Raw genomic sequence first — 15,376 nt, 5'->3', positions numbered from 1 at the left:
TTTTTGGACTCGGCCGCGTACGCCACAAACTTTCTGAAAATCCCTTACTAACGTGTGCTTTAGCCTTTAGGCTAAGCTAAATTAAACTTGCTGACATTTACGAGCTATAACTCAGCGTTTACCATGATCGTCGTCATAGTTTGGCATATTAGCATTAGAGCTGCAACTAACGATCCTTATCGCAATCGATTAATCTGTCCATTATGTTCTCGATTAATCGTTTGGTCCATAAAATGTCCACAAACCAAAATGATTCAGCTTTAATCATTTCTTTATGTGGAGCAAAGACACAAAGAAAATATTCTTTATAATAAATAGCTTCGTTAGCGGCGTTAGCCCCTTTAGGGCCGTTAGCGCTACGAATAACCAGCGTATCTGTGTTACCTCTATTTTTAAAGTTTAGCGTTACTTTAGAGACTCATTTTAACAATCGGGAGTCACGTAAACATGACGTCACGGGCGTCTTTTTCCGGTCAGTCGTCATGGAAACGCGTCATGCGCTAACGTGCGCTAACGTTGATGCTGTTAACCACCGTTAACGCGCCCTGCACTAGCTAAAACAATCAAATTTTTTTTTTGTTTTAATCATGAAAGAGCTCGAAATAGTTGACGATTAATTTAGTAATCGCTATTTGATTAATTGTTTCAGCTCAAATCATCCCTTACCTTGTAGCTTTAACCTTATAGATGCAACATAAAGCAGTTTGACCCGGTGTGACTTCAGGGCTCAGTTTTCATGATCCTGCACACTTTAGTTTGTTGATAATTCACCACAGCGTCATAAAACTTTATGTTTATCCATTAAAAGTAAGAACAAGCAAATAAAACAACGTCATTCCCTGCAACTGCAGAGTTTTTTTGTTTGTTTATGTATAAATAACAGATTTTTACCACTGGCAGTAATTTAGTGGGCTGCCTGTTACATGTACATAATTGTTTTTGATACTTCAAAAAGTGCCAAATAAAGCAAATTCAATTACTTAACTAATCAAAACACATTAACGTCAAGCTTCTTTTCTGAATCACAGCCAAAGGCTTGGTGTCGATGGAATAAACACCCGGCGTCTTCATCTCAAAGCAGGTCCACGCCGATACTTTACGTGTATTTATAATCTCTGCAAAAACGGCACAGTTCAGAGAAACGACAGACTTGTGAGGCCACCACATGTCTACCTGGAGCCAGATAAAAGGGGAGCTGACTCACAGTCAAATCTGTTATCTTTCAGTCTTGAAGAGCCGACACAGATGGCGTGCCAAGAATGGAACAAAAAATCCTGGCATGAGAGCGTCAGTGTTCTCTCCCATCCTGTGATGGCTGAGCTGCTCCAGGTCCAACTGTTGGCAGCTCGCTCACATCTCACCATTATGCACAGGATCATTTTAGGCCTGGACACCAAACCCAGTTCATGTTTATTCACTGCTGCAGCTGCAATCTGTCCGCCTTTCCATTCCATTCCCTTTCCTTTCCTTTCCTTTCCTTTCCAAACCTGACACATTTCCATGTTTTCTGAAACCCTGTTCATCGACATTGGTGTGGGTTTAAAACACTGATTGACAGAGGTGTATTTGAAGCATTTTCATGGTAAACAAAACTGGATGATACATTTATCTGTGACCGGGTCAGGGGACCAAAGTATAATCCGTTTTTCTGACAAATCCAAAAAAAACGAAAAATAAATAAATAAATCAAATAATTAGTTTTTTGCAAATTCCTTTTTTCTCTTTCTTAATTATCAATATAACGGACCGACCAGAAGCGGAAGTAAAGTGTAAAAACTTTAGTTTAAAACTAAAAGTAGCGTACTTATTTTCGGTCTGTGTACATTCAGTTCATTTGTTTTTCAAAATAAAACCAGAAATAAAAAAAACGGGAAAAAAAAGACTAGTTTTCTCAATATTCGTTTACAAAATCAAAACGAAAAAATGACTCGTTTTTCCAATTTCCGATTTTGTGCTGAAATTAAAAATGGAAAAAACGGATAACGAGCGTTTCCCTTATGTATCCGCTCTGGGGCTCCAGGTGGTGGTTGTTGTCCCCACCCTGGAGCTCCACAGCGGGGACTCTGACCACCACCACCACCCGCCTCCCTGGAGCCCCAGAGGGGATACAACACACCCACTGTTATACTTTTTTTCACCTTTTTACACATTTTTCACACTATTGACATTACTATTAACTGTTTTACATTATTTTCACTTTCCTATTTTCTACATTTTCACAATACTCCGTGTCCCTCAGGAGCTCCACAGCGGGGGACAACCACCATGACCAGTCCACCGCCTTGGAACCCCAGAGCGGATACTTGCATTCAAATTCAAATAGTTGTTGTGATTTTTGTTTTTTTTGATGCTGAGAGCATAATCCGTTTTTCCATTTTAGGTTTAAAGCTCACATAGAGTGGTCCTGTTGCACATAATGTTAGTTATGGAGGTCTACTTACATACATTAACTTGTTTTTATGCTCAAAAACCTCCTAGTTGCTGTAAACGAGCCGATTGAAATCCTCTTTTCTGACGCTGTTTCCCAGCCGCGATGTTTCAGACATAAATCTCACACCCAGAGTGTGAGATTTGAGTGTGATGTGATTGGCCAGCCAATCTTTAGTTTTTTGTTTTTGTCAGAAAAAGGGATTATACTTTGGTCTCCTGACCTAACAGAAGAACTGTTGTCTTTTCTCACTCAGACAGATAACACTGATAATAACACCAGTTTTTCAAATGCCAAATGAAAGGTTTCCAATCTCATTTGCAGACGTGCATCGGTCTGTCGCTACGTGGCTGGGATAACTCGTAAAAAAAAACAGTAAAAACCTTCAGTCTCAGACTGGAGGGGTGGGGGGGGTGCACGGCATAATTTGTAATCAACAAAGACCTGTGAGGAAAAATGACAGTCACAGCCGTACGGAAACAGCAAATGGTGCTTTTGGCAAGCAATGCTTTTAATGTCCCTGGTGTACTTTGTAGAAGTAAAGAAAGCTTTCTCTATTATGGCAGCAGATTCATTTCCTCCATTAGAGTAAGTGGATGTCTTTACGATAAGAACGCGGCGGCAATCGCCGCTGTTTTGTTTACGCCGTTGAGGAGACGCATTAGAGAGCGACACGAGCAGAACGCGTCACACTCACATTTGTACTTCTCCTGGACGTCGGCGTTGCACAAGCTCACCAATCCCATCTTGAAGCTGAGGACTCTCATTTTGCCGTTTCGAGCGCTGGAAGAAGAGAGAGAGAGACACACACACACACACACACACACACACACACACACACACGAAGTGATGTGATGGTAACGTCTTCATACGCTGGATAAACTCAGAGTGGAGGAATCACATGGGTCAGAATAGGACGAGGGTCAACGCAACACTGTGAAATTGTACTACGGCAAATCCACAGTAAAGGCAACACAGCGACATGATGATGATGAAGTGTCTGTTTCTTTCTACCCTGAAGAGCAATTATACGCTCACCTACACCACAATACCACACTGTTACTTACACACAAATAGTTTATAAACACGACTAAATATGAATTCAAGGTAACACATATTCAGCATTACTAACATGCATATAAGTCGCATACTAGCCCTTTAACAGTAAATATTAAGCACGTATTAACACCTTATGTTGGAAAAATCTTAATCTGTGTTGTAATAAAGTTAGAATAAGGTTATGTAGAATAATACGTGCTTAATGATTACTAATAAAGGGCTAGAATGCGACTTATAGACGTAAATAAGCACCTATAGTCCAGCAGATTATTGCATTTTTCAGGAAAATGTTGGAAAGAAGCACCAAAATGGAAAAATCCTATTAGCCAATGTAAATTTTCAACTATCTTTTACATCAGAATATGATTTCCTGGACCGATTTCAGTGATTTTGGTCAAATGATCGATAAAAATTCTAATTTATAAATCAGAAATCCTTTTTATATCTCTTTCTAAGATATAAAATACATAAAGGGCTAGTATGCGACTTCTATACGTTAGTAAGCACCTATAGTAGAGCAGATTATTGCATTTTTTTCCCCCAGGAAATTCTTTCACAAGTGGAAAGAAGCACCAAAATAGAAAAATCCCATTAGCCAATGTACATTTCCAACTATCTTTTACATCAGAATTTCATTTCCTGGCCCCGATTTCAGTGATTTTGGTGTGAAAATTGGAATTTATGAATCAGAAATACTTTTTATATCTCTTTCTGCCATGTACTCTGAAATAATGTACAACATTATGCACAAACACAACATTTTTGCAGCAAAACGTTGATTACAATGTACAAAAAATGCTCAGTGTATTTGTTCATGAGGAGCTGAATCCTTTTCTTACTACTGTACATATCATTTGTACAGCATGGCACACAACAAACAACATGTTAGAACCAATTATGACCTGAATGTCACAATCAATGGACATTTGAGATCAAAATCACTGAAACTGGACCAGGAAAAGAAATTCTGACGTAAAAGACGGTTGGAAATTTTAACATTTATGCGGCTAATATGTGGATTTTTCAAAAAGAATGACCCAAGAAGTACATTCAGTCAGATTTTGCTGCTTCTTTCCACTTGTGAAAGATGATTTTTTTTAATGGTGGATATGTGTTCCCTCATCTAAAGTCTTAAAGTCCAACTGTCCAGGGTGTGACCCCCGCCGATCGCCCTGTGACAGCTGAGATTGGCACAGCTCCGCCCCCTCGCCGTGACCCTCACGGTGAGGATAAAGAGCCGGAAGACGGATGAGTTCAAGCTTCTCACAGCGTCTCACATGTGTGATCGCGGGTCAACGGCAGGGCAGCGAGACGCTTGTGGATTTTGTGCGTGGAAGCGTTTAATGTTCAGAGACGGCAAACACACTGTTCCCCTGTCAACATTCCATCGCTCTCTGCGGCCAAAATAACCGGCACAAATGAAGTTCCAGCCTCCGAGGACAGAGAGAGAGAGGGGCTCGAGGCACTCAGGTGTATTTAACATCAGAATCATCGAGTGAGAAATGAAGAGCATCATCATCGTCAGAGCTCGAGTACACGCGGTGAAAAAGTCTGTCAGCACCTTTGACACTCACCACACGTCCATATTTAACATCCACCCTGACGCCGCGCTCCGGTGACATGACTGAAGTATTAAACGCTAACAAACCTACGGCCGGAAATGGACACGCAGAACACGAGAACCTCATTGAGATTCACTGCTGCTATTAATTGGAAAACCAAAAAGCAATTACTGGAATTTATGCAGAGGGTAAAGTCTCTGAGTGGCTATTATTAGCATGAAGTAAGTTAGCGACCAAACGACCACACTGGAAGGGTTGTACTCTCCTATGTGTCTTTCTTTCTTTGGCTAAGAGAGTCTATCAGCGACCACAGATGGAATGAAAAATGATTTTACTCCACTGTGTTTTGGAGAGGATGATTGACTCTAAAGAGGACTTTAGCTGTGGCTTTCAACCAGAGCCGCCGTGAAGTTATTACCATAAAAATGTGTTCAAACGGGCTGGTTTTTGGGAGCACAAGATGAAAAATATCAAGTCATTCTGCTTCATATATACATACATATATATATATATATATATGTATAACTCAGAATTCTGACTTTTTTCCCAGAATTCTAACTTTAAACTCAGAATTCCGACTTTATTCTCAGAATTCTGACTTTATGCTCAGAATTCTGACATTTGAACTCAGAATTCTGACTTTAAATCTCTAAAAAGTTTAAACTCAGAATTCTGACTTAATTCTGCCTTTATTCTCAGAATTCTGAGTTTAAAGTCAAAATTCTGACTTTAAACTCAGAATTCTGACTTTATTCGGAATTTATTCTCAGCATTCTGACTAAAACTCAGAATTCCAACTTTATTCACAGAATTCTGACTTTATTCCAACTTTATTCTCAGAATTCTGACATTTGAACTCATAATTCTGGCTTTAAATCTCTAAAAACTTTAAAGTCAGAATTCTGAGTTTAAAGTCAGAATTGCGAGTTTAAAGCCAGAACTCAAATATGTTTTTCCAGTGTGACCCTAATCCTCTTCAGTGTCATGCAGAACAGTCCACTACAGTATTAGTCCTGATGCAGACGTGTCATTGTTTCTCCTGCATGACAAACCCATTACTGCCGTTTAACGACACCCTCGACAGATTTAATGCTCATTAAGTATCAAATTGAAAAAAAAACAGGAACGTGAATCCAATAGAGTGAAGGTTTCAGTGCAGATTTATAATGTCAACGCCATAATATAAAGTCATAAAAAAACAAACCAACGTTGGTTAAAGTCAATACACTGAGAAGTGAAACGGTTGATGAATACAAAAACAGTATCACTGCAGTTATTTCATATATGACAGAGCTGCAGCGTCTGCTTAATAAAAGCTGACTCACCTGTCGTAGACGTTGAGCAGCCAGTTGAGACACATGTCGACGCAGAGTGGAATGTTGACCAGGATGGACCTCTCCTCCTCCAGCCGCTCGTACAGCGCCGTCAGCCCGTGAATCACCTCCACCACGTCCATCACGTGCTCGCCTTGCTGTAAATCCTGCTCCCGAAATATCTCCGCCAGACCGCTGAGCGCCACTAAATCCACTGAGAAGACACATGGAGAGGAGTTTTTACAACACCAGAGGACAACAAGGTCATCTTTATTAAGCTTGGTGCTTACTGACACATATAAGTCGCATACTAGCCCTTTATTAGTAAATATTAAGCATGTTCTTCTACATAACCTTATTCTATTCTATCTCTATTATGACACGGATTAAGGTTTTTCCTACATAAGGTGTTAATATGTGTTTAATATTGACTAATAAAGGGCTAGTATGCGACTTATATGCATGTTAGTAAGCACCTAGTTAATGGTGAATATGTGTTCCCTAATCTAAAGTGTTACTCGGTGCTCATGCACTATTATAAATAATGATGATATAGTTTTCTAACGCGATTAGCAAACACAATGTACCATTAGAACACTGGAAATAAGCCTCTATACACCTATGTACATATTCCACAAATTCCAAAATTAAGGACATTTCTAAGTGACCCCAAACTTTTGAATAGTAGTGTATAAAAAGGGGTATAATGTGGTAATAGGAGTCAAGACAAGCCAAATGCTAAATCTACACTCATAGAAATAAAGGTGCTAAGTAGAACCATATAAGGTTCTTCGGCTTGTTCTCATAGGAGAAAGGGTTCTTCTACAAGGGCTGAGGTTCTACCTGGAACCATTTTCTTCTGAAAAACCCTTTTCCTGAAGAAAGGGTTTTTCAAGGGTTCTTGGTAACACTAATGGTTCCAGTAAGAACCATTTTGATCCAGAGAACCCTTTAAAACCCCTTTCCTGAATAAAGGGTTTTAAAAGGGTTCCAGGTGGAACTCTCCTTTTTAGAAAGGTTCTACCTGGAGCCAAAAAGGGTTCTCCTTTTTTAAGCCAAAGAACCTCATATGGTTCTACTTAGCACTTTTATTTCTAAGAGTGTACATGACTGCACATTCATTTCCTCAGTCGTTCATTTCCAAAAACAGACACAATAGAATGATCATTCTCACCTGAGCAGAGTGACACAAGCGCTTATTCCCCCTCTTTTGTTTGCTTAAGCTCACACTCGTCATTTTAAAGTGCAGCGACACAAATTTGATTTCACCCTTCTAAACTAATTTGATGGCTCATCCCTTGGAGTGGAGCTAAGAGGGTGTCCGTTGATGCCAGGTGTAATTGGATGGCGGGATGATGAGGTAGAACAGAGAGAGGAGATAACAGCAGGATTTTCAGCCTTGGGAGTAAATCACCTCAAAATGCATTTATGAAGGGGAGCTCTTACACAGCACTCCTCCATCATTCACAAAGAGCGCTTCAAGAAAGAGCGAGAACTCTGCAGTTATCAAGGCAAGGCCCAGCAATTAAACTCTGTAATGATATCAACTCCACCAGAGGAGGGCGAGATAAGGAGAATGTAAGAGGGGGGAGTTTTACAGCGGTCTGACAAGGCTGAATTTTTATTACAGGAACCCGAGGACGAGGAGGGGAGAGAAGGTGGGAGTGAAGGCGGCAAGAGAAGAAGAAGAAGAAGAAGAAGAACGTGAATAAGTGGCAGCTGCAATGTGAGGTCAAAACGAGTTACGGCACTGCAGGTTGATGCCATTAAAAAGGTAGGAATCGTAAAGAGAGAGAGGGAGGGGGGGGGGGGATTGGCCAGGTGTGAGGACGTGAATATAGGCCACATTATACTTCGCCGACTGCGTAATGCGTTATCCGACTGCGTCACCACGGAGACGCCTCGAGCCTTCATACTTCTGCATCGATGGATACGCGCTGCAATTTCCCGCCCGATCAGTAGGGGTCGCTGCGCAAGGTCGCTGTGCTTTTGGCTACAGTGAGCAATGGTGTCCGAGAGAGAAAGACTGTTGTTGTTGAAACAGTGGCCGTTTCTCACTTTTCTGTGTCACGGAACGCAGTTTTAAGATAATTTGAGGCGAGAAAATGTACATTTAGAGTCTAAACATGTGCTGTGTGTGTTAAGATATGACGTATTTATAGTTTGGCAGCGGCGTTATCGGCGGGGATCAGCTCCGTGTCTGTGGACGCTCGGTGCTCACTGTGAGCCGGCACAGAGCAGCGTTAGCTCGGCCTGTCCTGAGGACCAATCGCAGCTCTCTCCGTCTCCGTTGTCCCTTGACGGAGTGACGGACACTTAAAAAATATTTAGTGCAGTCAGAGACGACGCAGAGGCTCTTCGACAGGTTCTGCGTCGACGCAGAGGACTCTGCGTAACCTACGTAGTGCACTTTACGCAGGAGTATAAATTGGGCTTAAGCAGCAGAGGCAAATTCCCCACACGGGATCGTCAGCTGCAGCCAAACCAAACGGTAAAAAAAACAAATAGTCTTTTCTTTTGTAACTCAAATGGACAAATTAATTGCTCCAATTACCTCACCGTGCCAATTTCTGCAGGCCATAATGAAAATGAAGAATAAATCAGAGTGGCTGACTGGCTCTTCTGACTCTACATCAATACATTATATTTCTGCACTTTAGATTGACAATGCAGAATGTAAATAGTGAATCCACAGCTAATGTTGAATCTCATTCACCCCCCAAAATAAGAAGCCGTCGTCCTGGATTACTGATCGTTTGAGGTTATAAACAGACAATTTCCCGCGCTGCGTACAGAAAACATCCCGTTGATGAAATACTGCACTTACATCTCAGAGCCTTCTGAACTCGCCGCAGCTTCATGGCTGTTCTGTACGCAGAGAACTTGATGTTGTTCAAATCCGCTAATGGAGAGAAAGATAGAAAGAAAGAGATTAGATTAGATTAAATGGAAAAAAAAGGGGAAATCCTGGATCACGCATCCTGACATCATCGTTATCTTCGCTCCCGTTTATCTCACCGCTGCATACGTCAATAATAAAGTACTGTATTGCTAATATTATATGTCTGTGTGTCTTTTCCCATGCTTGTGTGTGTGTCTATCTCTGAGTTTAAAGTTTAAATCCTGCGTTTAGTCAGAATTCTGAGTTTAAAGTAAAAATTCTGAGTTTAAAGTCAGAATTCTGAGTTTAAAGTCAGAACTCTGAGAATAAAGTTAGAATTCTGAAAATAAAGTCAGAATTTTGAGAATAAAGTTAGTATTCTGAGTTAAAGTCAGAATTCTAGAATTCTGAGTTAAAGTCAGAATTCTAGAATTCTGAGTTTAAAGTCAGAATTCTGAGTTAAAGTCAGGATTCTGAGAATAAAGTTAGAATTCTGAGTTTTAAAGTCAGGATTCTGTGTTTAAAGTCAGAAAGCGATTAGACAAACTGGAAAAAAGAGAAATTGATGCCAGGTATGATTAAAAGTCAAAATCCTGAATTTAAATTCTGAGTTTAAAGTCAGAATTCTGAGTAAGAAAGAGATTAGTCTAAATGAAAAAGGGCAAATCCTGCCTCACACATCCTGTCATCATCATTATCTTCCCTCCCGTTAATCTCACCGCTGCATAAGTCGATAATAAAGTACTGTATTGCTAATATTATCTGTCCATGTGTCTCAGTCTCCGCTGTGAGGTTTTCCCCGTCAGATCAGATTAACGGTGAATCACGTGACGTCGTTTAATCTCAATTAATTAGCGGGTAAACAAAAAGCAATCATAGCGCAAAGGCTAACGACGGTCGTGATGTCGCCTCGAGGGGGTTTGAAATGCTCTGTCAGCGGCGTGACAAGGGCCTTCATATTCATCGTGGCGTCACGCTGTTAGCGCAGCACAGCGAGTGGGGACCCGGACTACAAGGCTGTTTTAATTGTCTCCTCGCTCACCCAGTGCTTGGTATAGTTCTGTCATCTTTGGATGGTCCCAGCACGTCGTCTGGGCCTGATGGCTGAGAGAAGACGGAGAGAGAGAGAGAGCCATTGTTTACAAGCCTGTAAAGTGCTGACATACATCAAACATGATGAAGGAGGCAGGTTCAAGCATTGATGTTAGGTCCCATTACTGCTGTGCTGGAGATGCACACACACACACACACACACACACACACACACACACACACACACACACACACACACACACACACACACACACACACACACACACACACACACACACACACACACACACAGGACCAGCATTTCCACTTTATAAATCAACACAATTACAAATATCTACTTCATGAATGACATCTACAACTACTGGTTGCAGTACCATAAAATGTCTGCAGGTGGAGCCCCAGAGCAAAAAGGGCTGGAAAACGTTTTATTTATTTATTTATTTATTTACATAATTGGTCCGAAATTTGACATAAACATCATACTATACTATGTCGTCCAAAATTATTATTATATATTTTTTTTTGACAAATTGAGTATAGCATGTTATAGCAACCTAAGGAAGTGATTTCAATGAAAACAAAGTGAGGACCGGTCAAAATGTCCTCACTCCGTAAAAATGACCTCACTTTGTTGGTTAAAAACCCTCACTGGTCCTCAGTATGTCGCAAGTACAAGAACACGCGCACACACACACACATACATTCTTGTACTTGCGGCATACTGAGGACCAGCATTTCCACTTTATAAATCAACACAATTACAAATATCTACTTCATGAATGACATCTACAAAGAACTACTGGTTGCAGTACCATAAAATGTCTGCAGGTGGAGCCCCAGAGCAAAAAGGGCTGGAAAACTTTTTATTTATTTAATATTTACATTTTTGGTCCAAAATTTGACAAAAACGTCATACTATACTATGATGTGTTTGTTTGACAAATTGAGTATAGCATGTTAAAGCAACCTAAGGAAGTGATTTCAATGAAAACAAAGTGAGGACCGGCCAAAATGTCCTCACTCCGTAAAAATGACCTCACTTTGTTGGTTAAAAACCCTCACTGCTGCTCAGTATGCCGCAAGTACAAGAACACACACACACGCACGCACGCACGCACGCACGCACGCACACACACACACACACACACACACGGAATGAAAATGTGAAGCAAAATGGATTATAAACCACAGAGCAGGAAGTCAGAGCTCCAGAGCCTTTTAAGGCTCCACTCATGCTTTTACCTGTGCGAGTGCACATTGATCGGTGGCCAGCAGAGAGCTGCTACCATACTGCTGCGCTAATACATCCCATAAAGACCTGAGTCGCAGGCTACAACAAGAACCAGGACCTTCTTTTTCCAGAAAATAAATACTGCTGAGAAAGAAACTGCATACTATGGAAGAGGATTAGGGCCACAAAGGAAAAAAAAGAGTTCTGACTTTAAAGTCACAATTCAGACATCTGAGAATAAAGTGAGAATTCTGAGTTTTAAAGTCAGAAACTGGGAAATTAAAGTCAGAATTCTGAGTCTAAAGTCAGAATTCTGTTCAAATTCAGAAATTCTGAGTTTAAAGTTTCTGAGTTTAAAGTCAGAATTATGGGAATAAAGTCAGAATTCGGAGAATAGTCAGAATTTTTTTAATTTAAAGTTTTTGAGTTTTAAAGTCAGAATTCTGTTTAAATTCAGAAATTCTGAGTTTAAAGTTTCTGAATTTAAAGTCAGAGATATGGGAATAAAGTCAGAATTCTGAGTTTAAAGTTTCTGAGTTTTAAAGTCAGAATTCGGAGAGTCTAAAGTCAGAATTATGGGAATAAAGTCAGAATTATGAGAATAAAGTCAGAATTCTGACTCTAAACTTAAATATTTACATTTAACATTAAAAATGTTTCCTGTGTGGCCCTAATCCTCTAGCACAGAAACAATATCAGACTAAAATCCCATCATCTCAGCATGAACACACTCACAGTGCACTGATAAAACCAACAGCACTCTAAGGTGAAATACTATTGATGATGTAAACAGATAAACAGATGAATGTTCAGGCCTCGTATATGAATCATTCATTATTTATCTCTTCTGTCTTCTGCAGCAGAAACATCTTTGAAAAGCTGAGCTCGCGGCAAAGACGACTCTGGTTAATTTACCTTTGCTCAGCCTCAGCGCTCACACTAACTCAGTGACTCACTCACAGTAAAAACCAGTGTTTACAGGTCGTGATGATGAGCTGAGAGAAAGAACGCTCCAGTTTGAGATTTCAAGGGTTCCATTCAGTGAGAAACTGCATAGATTTTCAGGCGGAACAAACATTCAATGTGACGCAGATTCTCTTTTTTCTTTAAGTGAGTCTGAAAGTACGAAGCATGACTCATAATATCAACAACTATAACACGGATGTGATGAAACTGCAGCTTTTGAAGTTTTAACATAAATTTTCACTCCGAGGTAAAAGCTGAAGGAATAAAGTCAGAATTTAGAGAATGAAGTCAGAATTCTGAGAATAAAGTCAGAATAAAGTCAGAATTCTGAGAATAAAGTCAGAATTCTGAGAATAAAGTCAGAATAAAGTCAGAATTTTGAGAATAAAGTCAGGATTTTGAGAATAAAGTCAGAATTTTGAGAATAAAGTCAGAATTAAGTCAGAATTCTGAGAATAAAGTCAGAATAAAGCAACAATTCTGAGAATAAAGTCAGAATTTTGAGAATAAAGTCAGAATTCTGAGAATAAAGTTAGAATAAAGTCAGAATTCTGAGAATAAAGTCAGAATTAAGTCAGAATTCTGAGAGCTCTAGTTTTAACATCACTTTTCACTCCGAGGTCAAAGCTGAAGGAATTAAAGATGCCAGAGCAGTGAAATACAGTCGGAATATTACATGCAGGTGTCGTAGAGGAAATTCTGCTCTGACTTTATCTTCAGAAAAACTTACATATATATATATGTATGCATATATACATATATATATATGTATGCATATATACATATATATCTACAGAACATATTGATCCTGGAGTTGCACTTACTTGATGTAGTAGGGCACTTTGTTGGGTGAGATGGCTCGTTCCCATGGTATCTGGACTGAACCTGCACAAACACACGCAGGGAGACAACAAAAATCCATTTCAAAATAAACATGTCATGCATGAAAGTGCAAAAAAACAACACCAAAAAGGTGCACTCTGTCCCTGATAGAGCGTCGAGACGCCTCGTCCTTTCAGAACAACGTTTCAGGGGCTGCACTGCACTGAAGGGACAAGTATACGAGTGTTGGTTTGTTTGTCACAGTCGAACAGAAGAAAAAACAAACCACCATTTATTTACTGTGGCAGTCGTTTTTTGACCAGAAACATTTTCCTTAACCTTTATTTAACCAGGTTCGTCCCATTGCGACCTGACCATAGACCTACTGTATATATAACAAGACAAATATTGATGCTTTAGGAGAGATTTGACTTCACACTGGAGGAAAGGCAAAAAAGTACACACAGGATCTATAAAGACACACATCAAGGCGACGCAAACCGAAAAGCTCAGTCACCACTGCTTATTTAAGAGTGTGTTATATATATATATATATATGTTTAAGTCAGAATATAAGCGGTAATCATCGCTGTCAGATAGATTTAAAGTGAACCAAAAGTGAATTTTCCTCAAGAATGGAGTAAAGTGGCATATACACTACCGTTCAAAAGTTTGGGGTCACTTAGAAATGTCCTTATTTTTGAAGGAAAAGCACTTTTTTTTTCAATGAATCTAACATTAAATGAATCATAAATACACTCTATACATTGTTAATGTGGTAAACGACGAATTCTAGCTGCAAACGTCTGCTTTTTAATGGAATATGTACATAGGTGTATAGAGGCACATTTACACTGTTCTAATGGTACATTGTGTTTGTTAATGACGTTAGAAGACTATTGATGATTAGAAAACCCTTGAAAACCCTTGTGCAATGATGTTAGCACAGCTGAAAACTATGGAACACCCGAAGTGACATGCGGGAAAAAAAAAAATTGAAGATTTTAATTTTGAGTTTCCAAAAAATTATGAAAAACATTTTTCTTTTTCAAATTTTTTTTTTTTACTTTTTTTTTGGAAACTCGAGATCTCAAGTTTCAAAGTCGAGATCTCGAGTTTCCAAAAAATTATGAATTTTTTTTTTCCAAGTTTTTTTTTTTTCAATTTTTTTTGGAAACTCGAGATCTCGACTTTGAATCTCAAGATTAAAAAAAAAATCGTCTTTTAAAAAAAAAAAAAAAAATTCTCATGTCACTTCGGGGGCTCCGTAGAAAAAAAGTTTGAAGGAAAAAAATATTATTTGGAATAAAAATCATTATTTCTAATCTTGTCAATGTCTTGACTTTATTTTCTATTCTTTTTGCAACTCTTTTGATGAATAAAAGTGTGACTTTTAATGGAAAACACCCAGAAAAATCATATAGGTGACCCCAAACTTTTTGAACGGTAGTGTATATAAGCTGGGATTGGCATCTGTGGCTCACCTGTGAGTGACCGTCATGTGGGGGATAAAGCGGTATAATTAAATGGTTAATTGGACGCTCGTGTGAAATAGTAAATAGTTGTTTGTCTCTGGTGACATTCGCCCAATGTCAGCTGGGATTGGCACCAGCGGCCCCCACGACTCTCATAAAGCTGCACACAATGAATGACTGAATGAAGGATAAGAGACTAAAACATAGTCATGTTGGAGCGTTAACAGCTGCAGAGCATGTGTGTGTTCCTGCAGAGTGCAGTGGATCTGTGTGCTTTATAAGCTCCAGTGTGGTATTTCTGAGCTGGCGTGACGGGGGGGGGGGGGTTAGTGTTGACAGTGCAGAGACAGACTCACACCGTTACACTTCTTCTTCTTCTTCATTACTTTAAAGGATGCAAATCACACGTGTCAGCCCCCCCCCCCCCTACATCCACAACTACCAGCTACCCTCTCTGCAGCCTTTGAAGAACAGCAGGTAAAAGAAGAGACAGAATTCCCAAACACGCATCTCTGTTCAGAGGAGAGAGCGACGGCTGCTGTGATGAGGACGGACGAGCGAGCGCTGCCGACTCCACCTCTAACTG

The 15,376-nt window shown here is 39.8% G+C and overlaps 1 protein-coding gene across 1 annotated transcript in view; it reads right to left on the bottom strand.

Annotated features, from left to right (window-relative positions):
* drp2 (dystrophin related protein 2) overlaps positions 1-15,376 on the bottom strand; it is a 100,318-nt gene that overhangs the window by 27,673 nt on the left and 57,269 nt on the right. The window contains exons 8-12 of the mRNA XM_083891527.1: positions 13,318-13,378; positions 10,286-10,347; positions 9,190-9,264; positions 6,375-6,576; positions 3,126-3,211 (exon numbers count right to left, since the gene is read on the bottom strand). Coding sequence (XP_083747653.1) covers positions 3,126-3,211; positions 6,375-6,576; positions 9,190-9,264; positions 10,286-10,347; positions 13,318-13,378 — 486 coding nt within the window. The remainder of the gene's footprint in view (positions 1-3,125; positions 3,212-6,374; positions 6,577-9,189; positions 9,265-10,285; positions 10,348-13,317; positions 13,379-15,376) is intronic.

This window comes from Microchirus variegatus, assembly GCF_963457635.1.
Source record: "Microchirus variegatus genome assembly, chromosome: 6".
In the NCBI taxonomy this organism is placed as follows: domain Eukaryota; kingdom Metazoa; phylum Chordata; class Actinopteri; order Pleuronectiformes; family Soleidae; genus Microchirus; species Microchirus variegatus.
The sequence above is the reverse complement of the archived record's forward strand: the minus strand, read 5'-3'. Positions and strand labels throughout refer to the sequence as shown.